Raw genomic sequence first — 12,337 nt, 5'->3', positions numbered from 1 at the left:
TCGGATTCGAGTTGACCAATAAGGAATCAGTCTTACGAGTTTCGACTCAGGCGAACTTCATTTACATATCTCTGCTTTCATGATAAGGATACACGTTGCGTATCATTAGTTGAAATGCTGAAAAAATTATTTACCAAAAATCTGCGAGCGTAACGTGACAAAGTTTACATCCATTGTGATGTTTAAAAATGTCATAACATCCATATCGACCGAAATATAGGAATTGAAAAATAACCACTATAAAGTTATTTTCATTAGCTCTGAAATGGTGCAACGTGTGTATTTGCGACCAAAGAATAGAGGGCTTAAAGAGCTAAAATCATCGTCTCACCGACAGTGGCAACGATTTTCTTAATAAGGAGGATTTGAATGGTTTCTGTAATACATTTTTTATTTATTTCTATCTTAAGCTTTTATGTCTTCTAGGTTAACAGCATTAACCTCAAACTAAAGACCATATTCAATAGGTGGCCAGTTACAACTCTACTTCCAAACGAGCTATGTCGGCATAAACGAAAGAATAATAATTTGAAGAGAATGCAAAGTGGACCTAGCTTTCCCAACTAAAAACAGCAACAGAGATACTCAGAATCAACAATTTAATTTATATTATTATCCAATATTAGTAAACAGTAAATGACACAATTCAAGATACAGATAATAATTCAGACAAAAATAAATAATAAATTAATTCTAAATAAAAACATTTCATATTACTCAGTACTTCTCTAATCTATACCACCCATTGCAGATTACCATAAGATCGAATAAACTCAAACAACCCACGCAAATTTGAGAAAATAATATAGACGTTGAAAAAAAACAACTGCAAGCGGTGAACCTATTACTACCAACAGTTTATCCAAAATCAAATAAAATTAATTAATAAGTTTGCACAAATTCACAGCAGTTATTCAATTCCGTTTAATTTACTTCGTTCGACTCAACCCGGTTCACCGCTTGCAACTACCGCTAGTGCTTTTAGAACTACATTAAAGGAACTTGACTGAATGATCGAATGCAGCGGACTATCGCTCCTCGATTCAGTGGCAATTCACCGCCGAATTATTCACTACTAAGTAATATATTATGTATTGCGGAGAACTTTGCTGCTTATTTCCCTTCCGAGAGCTCATTACAGATTCATGGATTAACGAGTCCCTCCCACCCTACTAATTCATCATTCATGTGCGTCGAATATCTGAGGGAAATGCGTGATAAGCTAGAAATTATATCAGTTGAGGGATTCCCCCTTGAACATCGCATGCTATGAGCGTAATGGCATCACCTTCACTCAATTTCCTGACACCGACGATCGGTGATCAGCAAATCTTGAGGACAATTTCCATAGAAAAATTTATCAAAACTGACCTATTACAGCAATAGATCATGGGGAGAAGAAAACAGACTTCAGTCAATACAAATAACGACTCCGTTTATTTCGAGAAACTATTCAATGTTTGTCGTGTTGCCCTGCGCTTAGCCGGTATCATCGGCGTGGATTCGATGTTTTCAAAATCTGAAAGAAGAGTTTCTGATCTGAGAGGAATTTACTACGTTGTCGGAATACTACCTCCGATTCTCAGTACGTCGTGTGAAGTTCGCAGCTTTGTTCATTGCTGGAGAACCGACATCTACGTAGGGTTGGAGATATGCACTGTCATCCTCAGCAGTCTAGTCGTCATAACCCAGGGTTTTATCATGTACTTGTCCAGGCGGGAATTACTGAATTTGATCAGTCAGGTATGCGAACTATGGGACAAACAATTAATGAGTATTGAAAACAATATAGTCAAAAAGGCTAGAAAAGCCCAATCCTTGACGAAGGTCTACGCTGCCTTGGTTGTTTTTCTGGGGAGTAGCTTCACGCTCCGACCGTTCTTGTACGTTCAACTTATTAACAAAACACCTAATTGGAATTTTTCATAATAAAGTTTTTCCTGCAGCTCAATTTTCATCCAGTTTATCACTAGTACCGAGAATGATACGTATGACTTAAGCCAAACCGCTTACCCCGCGATGTATCCTTTCGCAACGGATACAGTAGGAAAATATCTAGCATGCATTACTGTTGAACTACTGCTGTTTGTCAGTGTAGCTGCATGGTGGACTGGTGCTGACATGGTGTTTCTCCAGCTGGCGACTCACCTGTCTTTGCAGTATGAGGTACCAATTTACTTATCAATCAATCCCTGATCTTTGCTCAAAGGATAATCTTGGTTTGCTAGATCCTGTGTAAAAGTCTCACGGAAATGATCACCGAAGACTTTGCCCCAACTGATTCTTCTCTGATCCAGCAGTTGAGTTCCATCGGCCAGCGACACAGTCAATTGATACTGTAAGAGCAGAATCACGTTCATTTGAGGATATGATGATAATACGTTCTTTTCTAGGCTGTCCCTGAAATTAAAACAGATTTTCAGTCCAATATTGTTCTGTCTGATGATCGTCACAGGTGCCAATATTTGCATATGTGTTTTGAGCCTTGAAAAGGTGTGGTCGTGTGCGGAGGAAAAGTCAAACATATCCGTATTTCGTAATTGATAACACTTTCAGGAGATCTTGAGCAGTAATACCGCTGGAATTATCAAATGTCTCATCCACACCTCTCTTACGCTAATTCAACCTGCCATCTACTGTAAATACGCAAATGATTTGAATGAATCGGTGAAACTCATTACAAGTAATCACATTGAAATCGCTCAGGATATAGTAATGAAGGTTAATTCCTCAGGCCGAGTTGATTGGAAATGCTGCATTCCAGTGCAATTGGATTAACAAGAGCAAAAACTTCAAGAAGCAATTACAACTAATGACCTTGAATGCGCAAAAAGGGATCGCCTTCAGAATTTGGGGATTCTTCACTGTGAATTTGAATCAATTAACGCAGGTAGATTTAATGTTCATCGATTGACACGTTGAAAAAATTTGTACGAAAACCAAAAGTTTTATCAGAATTCTTTTTACAAATATTAATAAATTAATGTTAATATTATGGTAAATCTGTATAGTATCTTCACGAAAAGTGCCCAATATCTTGACTAGGTCAGATGTCTTGACTTTGTGGGGTTCGTACTAATCACGTAGGATGGTCGAATTGATCTATAGATGGGGCCAACCTCAACACCAACATTTCTTAAGCTTGGGAAATAGACCGGCCCTATGTTTTGTCGATTTTTGGATAACTTCAGCCCGATTATCGGTGCCTGGATTAGCGCAATGGGCACAGCCAATTGATAGTCTGATTTCATTATTTATAGCCTAAAGTGTTAATAACATTTGTTTTTTATTGAAATTCTTCCCAGAATCAAACATTTCACGGCCATTGAGAAAAGCTGGTAATTAAAAAGAATAACAAAGTGAACAGTAAATGCTCGGCATATGATGGAGTACTGATACACTCATTAAATTAACTAACGCAAAGTGAAAAAAAAGTTTTCATTATCATGATTTATTAGTTGTCCCTAACCACGGCAGTAGCACTATCGATCCTGGAAAAACCGAAGTGACAAGTTCCGATTTTGCATGCGACGAGACTCAAACTCAAACTACACGACGAAATAAATTTTATCCACTGGTTTTTAGGTTGCTATTACAACAGCCATAAATTTGATTCAGTTGTTTTTGCGCATTTCTGTCCTTCTTCGATCAATTGATAGACTCATCAGCAGATGCTTGAGGATTATACTTTTTATTCTTCTCCCTCTGTTGTTAAATAATATATTGCCTGCTCTTCTCATTGCATACCGTTCACCGTCGAAGACGTTAATTCTTCGAATTGAGGCCCCTTTAATTCAACATTTTGAACAAGAATGAGCACCAGTGTGACCGAGATGTACTACAATGAGAACACGAGCCGGGGCGTCAGCAATGGGAAAGCGAATGTAAACGAAATATAATTTATCATTATAAACAATAACTCCATTATTGTTTACTTCTGAAAAATCGTTGACAAAAGAATTGAAGAATTCATGAGTATCAGTTGATTTTGAAGAACCTCACCATACACCGACGATTTCTGGTTTGCAATGGGGAATATTCGCTATTCAAATTTGAATATAGGGCAGATTTGAATGTTAGTTTGAGCGTCCAAGGTAGCTCCATCGGTAATAAAATGCATTTGCAAAAAATCAGAAATTATCTCATTAGCAGTTCGCTGAAAAATTGACAGAATGGCTCAGTGCATTCATATGTGAAGATATTCCTCACCAGTTACATATATAAGTTCCGTCGAATTGCGCGGTGTAGTGAGCATTGAGCGACAGTCAATAGATAATCGTTTGAAACAAGAATGAGTGCAAAGTGTAGCAAGAACCTTATTCATCTGCTGATAGAACAGTTGCTTCTAACGAACATAGTAGCCAACTTTTGAGAAAACAAATCAATTTCATCCGATTCGTCTTGTGCCTCTGGCGCGTCTGAGACATTCAAATCGTTCAGCACTTCGGGCTCAGTGGGGATAATCAACATCGTTTGGCGCGCATGGGAGATTCAAATCATTTGGCGTGCTAGAGACATTTGAATCTTGAGGCTCATTCTTAGTCGTTAAATCAGCCGTTTCGCAATGAAAGTGTGGGAATAGCAATTACGTGGGCCTCCATTGCATCTTCATTTTCAGGAGCCACAAGCTCTATAGGAACTAACTTAATGCTGATGACATTGTGATTGTTCAATTCGGCATTAATTCGAAGTTATTCCCGTTCACGACGGGCCATGTTCTGAATTCACTGTACCCGACGTTTATGTTCATGACCGAGCTCATCTGGATGTTTTCGGCTATGCTTAATACTCAATCGATGTATGATTTACGGAATTCGCAATCGGACAACGTTTGAATAGAAATTCACCGCACCAGTGGACAGTTCAAATATCGGAGAAATCATTCGATTATTATCAGATTTTTCTCCAATTTGATAGTTTAAAAAACATATTTCTTTTTAAGCTTTGTTTCGCAGAAGTCAGGCGCATCCTTTGGGGTGCCCTTAATTAATCCATTCTATTTTTCGTAGGTTAAGTTAGGTTTAAGTTACTCTTTTTTGTCACCGTTGGGCAACCCATCCCCACATATTCCTTACCCCCGTCCCCATTTCCCCTCATTCCTACACTCACTCACCGCTGAGGAAGAAGAGGATAGGTGGGAGAGAGAACACCCCCCACGAAGAAACGCACCACGTGACCCGGAAGGGAAAAGGACATCCATCGGCAGAGCCCCCCGCTCTCATTATTAAGAGGAGAACACCCACTGACGAGTGCATCCGATTGGCTCCGATTATCGGTGATAACCGGAGAAGAAGAAATCAGGATGATTGGCAGCCATTACCCGTGCCACCGCTACCCCACGAGTCCCTGCCCCAAAAAAGGGGGTGTTTGGAGAAGATCTTTAGAGAGAGCCTGAAAAAGGAAGGAAGGAGAAGAAACCTCGAGGAAAACCGAGAGGATTACTGCGACACCATTCCCCTGGAGTGCCCCATTTTTATTCCCCGCCCCAACGAGTGTCCCGGCCCCTTAATATAATTTTTCCCCAACGGTGCGCCTCCATTAAATTCATTTTCTTTTGGGTGTCAGTTAAGCCCCTTATCATATATTAATTTTCCAGTCGCCCCCCCCCCCTCACTTCTCCCCTTTTGCAGGTTTGGGGTCACCCCTTTTTGATTTCGCGTAGCCGCAAGGGAGTTAACCTTACCCCCCACTCTCGAGTTAGTTACTAGTTGAAAGCCTATATTATTTTTTGTAGCAATATTTGTTGTAAAGAAACGTGAATAGTGTAAAGTTTAATCTGCATAAACCCCACCCCGAGTAATCATTTATGGCGTATTCTTATTAATAGGCTCATACCTATCTCATCAGTATTATAACAGTACGCTATACTTGCATTTCGAATGGATATGATACCAGTACGACATACTTACATATATGCACATACGTCTTTCGCGAATGCGTACGATACCAGTACGCCGTACTAGTATGGGTTTTAAGTACCACATTTCATAATGGCTTGGAGCGGTACAACGTACTCTACTATAGGTAGAGTATTATGTAGTATATTACGCAACGAGTGCGTCATGGATTTTTTGGCTCGTGGGAGAGTTGTAAGAGTTGTAACACGAGCCGAAAGCGCGTTTTACAATCCCACAAGTCAAAAAATCCATAACGCGGGTATTGTGTATACTATTTTATATCATTGCATCCGTTCTTCGCGATTCTATCGACCAAAGCGAGGTTAGAATGGCGTGATTTCAAGCACCTATGACATAAATACCATACCAATGTCGTCATCATATGGTACAGGTACGATACCAGTACGTCGTACTCCTAAAATCAAAATGGTACGTCGTGCGAAGTGGGTAAGAATAAGGATGTATGCTCTAACGTCAATGGCCAAGTGTCAAAATGAGTGGAAATGAAACTTCATCTAATATCCACGATCAAAGAAGATTCATAACTTCAAAGCGCAAGCAATGAGTACAGAAAGCCGTTGAAAGTGCCCCACCATTACTGTTTCATTACCATGAACCTTGCCGACATTAGCCAGCTGTAGAAGCAACGTTGCCAATATTTTAAAATCGTAATGGCGGCCACACAGATCCTATCAAAAATCAATCACAAATTTCTCGCTTATTATGCCCGGTACCATAATTTTTCTTGCCGGCGATAAAATCTATGTATTTTTGAAAATATCGCGATCAGTTTTCTTTCACAAGATTGAGTATTTAAAGTACCAGTTACTTTGATCGAAGTGCACGCCGTCACAATAATACTCGCATAAGCGGATCGACAACACATGTTGCTGTGCATGGTTTTCAGAAATCAATTTCTCATTGGCACCCACCGATTCAAGGGTTGAAATTTTCATTAACGTGTCTTTATAGATAATGAAGTATAATATAAAAAAAGATCAGAATACCGTTGGGTGGTCGGGCTTTGGCTAAATATTAACAAAGAAATAGAATTGTATTTTTTTATGAAATTTTTCAACTGTATACGGGTTACATCTGAATGAACCATATAAATCATGGAAATATATGAAATTAATGTATAAATGTTTTCAGATTGGGAGTACTGCTGCAAGTTTCTTCGCACTGGTTAACAGCGTATCATAAGTCAAAGAAGCAATAATCACAAAGAGTATCTGTAAATGTCATAAACCACTGTATGAAGCTGTCCGCTGCTCTGATTTGATTGAATAGCTAAATAGGTACAGGAATTATTGAGTATAATAATTTCACCACTTTCCGAGAGCAAACTGAAATTTTCTTCATGATTCTACATACTCAATACACTGAGTGGATCTTCCCAGAATGACGACGCAATCCCATTTACAACAAAGGTGCGCTCTGTCGAACGATGCCACCATTAAAATAGTTCAACCAACCAGTTCAGAAATCATTTTCACCTGTAATTGAGGGGCTTTTAACAAGCTCAATGGAGATGGTGTCATGGCGCCAGTAAATAGCGATTCGGTAAATTCGTGAATTCATTATATTTTCTAAAAGTATATAAATTCTAAAAGTATATGAATTGATCTGGCGTAAATGAATTCTCGTGTGTTTATGCCTTCGTGAGTTGGGGTCTACACTTTGAATGCTGATAAAATAGAACCATTAATGTGGACGAACTGGCAGAGCCTTCCAAGGACCCGTGAATCCTGATTTTCCTCATAATGAAACGGAACAAAGAGCACGGAATAACCACTGTACACTGATTAGATGATAGTGGAAAGTTTACAACAGATTGTGTTGCTTCGATGTTGTGAGCCGCTATGTTGCAAAGTAGGTAGTCACGAACTAATGCCTGTGGTAGCATCAATTTTTCACGTGGCCAAAGAACTTTTCAATTAATGAGAAAACACGGTAAGATACCACGTGTAACTATTTACAGAATTACAGAAAACATTCCACATTAGAAATGCACCACTGTCACCCTCGGGTTATGTTGAATGTTCAGGACATGCAGAACCTTTAACCATTTCTTCCTTTCCTAATCCTGTCCTAATCCATTTGTCATCCGACCCCTCATGTTTTAAATGTGCTAGAGTCGAGGCTAGAGTTTTCGATCCGTTTCAGTTTCATCGGGAAAATATGGGTCACAAGAAAACAATATCAACTAAACGATGACTTGCAGGTGAATAGCGTATTGCAAGACAGTTGGAGAGAGCCGCTGCATTATTGATTACTGAGATATGCATTATGTATTACATCGAAATACGCTGCTATTCTTCTATTCTGAGATGTCATTACAGATTCACAGATAACGAGCTCCTTCTGCGCAACCAGAGCATTATTCATATGCATAGAGTGACCAAGGGGATGCACTCTAGGGTAGGGATGCGCGAAAGGTAGGGATAAAATCAGTTGTGGAATTCCCTGCTCGATACAACGTTTTAATCGGGATGAAATCAGTTGAAGGATTTCCAGTTCGAGGAAATTGTTGAGGAGAAAACATTCCCATGAATCAATAAACGCACTGACTCCTCCGATTTTGGGAAACTATTCCATGTCTGCCGGATTGCCCTGCGTCTGGCTGGTATAATCGGTGTGGACTCAATTTTCTCAAAATCCAAACGAAGAGTTTCCGATCTCAGAGAAATCTACTACATCTTTGGCATAGTCCCTCAAATTCAAATTCTCTCGGGTGAAATATACAGTGTTCTGCACTTCTGCAAGGTAGACATTTTTGTGACGATGGAAATATGCACTGTAGTCATCAGTAGTGTAGTCGTTATGATTCAACGATTTGTCCTGTATTTTTCAAGACACGAATTACTGCATTTGATGAGTCAGGTATATGAATTATGGAATAAACAGCTGACCTACGTTATTGAAGACGATGTAGTTAAAAAGGCTAGAAGTGCCTAGTCACTGACGAAGATCTATAGTGCCTTTGTTATTTTTCTGGGAGGCAGCTTTACCATTCGGCCATTTTTATATGTTCAATTTAGGAAAAAATACACCTTATCAGAATTTTCCATTTTAATATTTTTCCCTCTAGCTCAATGCCGAGAATGACACTTGAGTCAAACTACCTATCCAGCGACATATCTTTTTGCGACGAATACATTTGCATGATACTGGGCATGTAGTACAGTCGAATGACTACTATTTATCAATGTAGCTGCATGGCGAACTGGTGCTGACATGGTCTTTCTTCAAGTGGCAACTTATTTGTTTCTACAGTATCAGGTATGATGCCATGCACCAACCAATCCGTGATCCTTGTTCAGGTGACAATCCTAATCTACTAGATCCTAAGGAGCAATCTCATGGAAATCGTCTTCACCGGCCAGTCCCCTTCTACTAATTCTTCTGTGAGCCTACAGCTGGATATCATCGGCCAACGACACAGTCGTCTGTTATGGTAAGAAAAGACTCGCGTTGATAAATATTGAAATTAGCTCGCTCACCCCTGATTTTTTCAAAATTTCAGTGAAATACGTGTCATGTCAGTTACGTAAGTCTCAGTACTGTACAATGTAACATTTCTATTTATCTTAACAAGAGTCAGAACGCACACTTGCACACATGGGACAATATGTCTTCCATCACAGATTATTAATCCGCAAGATTATACTGTTAGAAGATTGCTCCTGAAATTTTATAGAAGTACCTTAGCATGTTTAAACACAACACATTCATATGAAATTTCTTGGTATTACTGATAAGTCAGTCAGGCTCTGAACTTCTCAGGTATGACAAATTTTGAAAGATCTTGTCTTGAAGTAAATTAAGATACGGCGCAGAATTGACGCCATGTACATTTTCCATGAGAAATTTCGTGCACAGGACAGTACATGTGCGCCAATGAAAGATGACGTACGAGTGGGAATGAGTATGTCGTGATAAGTCGTCTCCAATGAATGAACAGTGAGGAATAAGTGTGAACAGATTTCAGGCGTTAACTTTCGAGAGTTTCGAACCTGCCACCAACCCTTACGTTTTCCATCCTCTGGAATTCAGTTTGTTGTTCGGATACCTGCGAAAATTAGAACATTTTCGCTTTTTTCTTAAAAAAAAAATAGGTGGCGAAGCTAATGCAAATATTAAAAATTACATTTATTAGAGCTAATACTAATGATCCGGCCGTGTCTAGATTGTCTCTGAAGCTGAAAAAAATCTTCAGTCCAATACTGTTCTGTTTGATGGTCGTCACAGGTGCTAATATTTGCATATGCCTTTTAAGCCTTAAAAAGGTGACACTATATGAAGATCAATATCCAAGTATATCAGTATTTCCTAATGGATGAAGCTTTCAGGAAATCATAAATTCTAATACGGTTGACATCGTCAAATGTCTAGTACACACCTCCCTCCAGCTGATCCAGCCTGCTAGTTACTGCAAATTTACCAATAATCTAACTGAGGCGATAAGCATCAGCACAAATGGTCACATCAAAACGCTGGGAAATATTGTATATGTATAAAGTTATTCCTCGGGCTCAGTTGATGGGGAATGCAGCATTCCAATGTACTTAAAAGAACCAGAGCAAAAGTTTTAAAAAGCATCTGCAGCTGATGATTGTGAGTGCAGAGAAGAATTGCTTTCAGAATTTTGAGATTCTTCACAGTAGATTCACAATATTTATAATATATTGATAAAAGACCAGAAATGTTGTTAGAAAAACCTACAACTTTCTCTAAAGAATTCTTATGAATCACTGTTGAAGTTCTCTTCAAACTAGGATTCTATTAACTTGTCTTTGTCTCAGCCTCATTTCTGTCGATGGTTATCACAATTAGTCATCCATCAATATAGTAAGATTCTACCTTAAATGAACACAGGAATTCATTACTCCAGTTTATTACGGAACAGTTGAAGCCAGATCTCATTATAGGACAAATAAATTACATGAACAATTCATCAAAGGGATAATTTCACCGACGTCGGTAGCTCAGTGGCTAGATGCGAGCCTAGTATTCTGAAAGTTGTGAGTTTGATTCCCCGTTGAATCGAATTTTTCAGGCACCGGTGGTCCGAAGGTTGCTAATAGAGCAACCGTTTGTACCGACATGGTTTTTCTTGTGGTTTCCCATGTCACTCCTATGTTCTATAGAAGAGTGAATACAGTACAGTGTAGGATGCACGCCGCATGGATAGGATGGGATAGGGTCAAATAGCCCAGAACAGGGCAGAAAGGGCCGAAATATAAAAAAAAGGGGGGATAATTTCACACACAAACAACCATTCACAAGGACACGCTATCGTTTACATACAAATTTTCAACACAAATTTCAATCGACATATTATGGGACGATTTTGAACACTGTACGTGATATACACGGAGAGAAAAATACATCATTATTTCGTGTGAGTCCATTCAAAAATTAGTGTGCTATTCACCAACCCATGGGACCAAACCGTGGTCAACGGAAAATTCGGATGTGGCGCCCCAATTTTTAAAGGAGTCTCACAGAAAAGTAGCGTAAGTGCTTCAAAAATTAGGGTGCCACATCCGAATTTTTCGGGTGGGTCATTCGAATTTTTTGTTGACCACGTTTGGTCCCATGGGTTGGTGAATAGCACGCTAATTTGTGGTAGAATTTTTTCTCAGTGTATAAGACAGCTTGAACACAGAAATTGGAATCAATATATCCATTTTTGCAAACTTATGAGAGCAGTGATGGCAAGCAGTGATTCCAATAAATGAACTATAGTATGGTATTACGGTGAAAAAATTGTTCGTTAAATATATACCTTTTTATTACCCATTATCTAGTCCACCGATCCGATTTTTTCGGCGCGTATCTAGATTTAAGGCTTTTTTCTTCGTGCTTCCGAATCATTGAGAATGAGTCTCCGGAAACAATTAGAACAGAAGTTACGCGCATTTTTTTATACTCCTTGCGTTACGCAGGGCCACGGCGGGGACGCGGCGATGTTAAAGAGCCCGTCACTTCAAACCCGAAATTCGGTTTATTATTTCTTGGTAGACCTGTTCCAGACATTTACCAAATTTTCTGTTAATGTGGAATTCTCACAAAAGACTTTATTCTCCTCTTCCTTCAATTTTACCAGTGGATGAATAACCAGATACTGAAATTATCGAGTCAAATAATCTAAGCCCTTTGCCAAGAAAAATAGTTCATTGCATGGTAAGAAAAAAATTTCCGGGAAAGTCGGTAAGATGTTCTTGATGATCCATGGCCCATTAAATATATGTTGCTCTGACACTAATCCTAATTAATCTATTAGCTGAGAACTCGCCATTATCTTCTGCTTAATAATGAACTATGTCAAACAAATGAATTGCATTGTCAATAATGGAGCCAGTGTCAACAGAGATTTAGATTTTCAGAATCTCCATTGCTGTACCAAAGCTACTCAATAAAAATTTACGGAGAAA

At 39.0% G+C, this 12,337-nt stretch overlaps 1 protein-coding gene across 2 annotated transcripts; it reads left to right on the top strand.

The window, feature by feature from the left end:
• The first annotated feature begins 1,267 nt into the window (after positions 1-1,267).
• On the top strand, positions 1,268-9,072 carry LOC105263165 (odorant receptor 94a-like). Of its 2 annotated transcripts, XM_011299198.1 has the most exons (12): positions 1,268-1,883; positions 1,947-2,166; positions 2,229-2,338; positions 2,394-2,493; positions 2,557-2,667; positions 2,735-2,890; positions 7,050-7,195; positions 7,298-7,460; positions 7,597-7,850; positions 8,122-8,335; positions 8,400-8,663; positions 8,989-9,072. In XM_011299198.1, the coding sequence occupies exons 1-7, from the start codon at positions 1,390-1,392 to the stop codon at positions 7,098-7,100; spliced, it is 1,242 nt and encodes a 413-aa protein (XP_011297500.1). In that variant the 5' UTR covers positions 1,268-1,389; the 3' UTR covers positions 7,101-7,195; positions 7,298-7,460; positions 7,597-7,850; positions 8,122-8,335; positions 8,400-8,663; positions 8,989-9,072. The 2 variants fall into 2 exon arrangements, with proteins under 2 accessions (XP_011297500.1, XP_011297501.1); XM_011299199.1 differs by lacking the exons at positions 7,050-7,195; positions 7,298-7,460; positions 7,597-7,850; ... (1 more) ...; positions 8,400-8,663; positions 8,989-9,072 and having other exon boundaries at positions 2,557-2,683; positions 2,735-2,848.
• The last annotated feature ends 3,265 nt before the right edge of the window (positions 9,073-12,337 follow it).

The sequence above is a fragment of the Fopius arisanus genome, unplaced genomic scaffold (genome assembly GCF_000806365.1).
Source record: "Fopius arisanus strain USDA-PBARC FA_bdor unplaced genomic scaffold, ASM80636v1 scaffold00013, whole genome shotgun sequence".
Classification (NCBI taxonomy): domain Eukaryota; kingdom Metazoa; phylum Arthropoda; class Insecta; order Hymenoptera; family Braconidae; genus Fopius; species Fopius arisanus.
The sequence above is the reverse complement of the archived record's forward strand: the minus strand, read 5'-3'. Positions and strand labels throughout refer to the sequence as shown.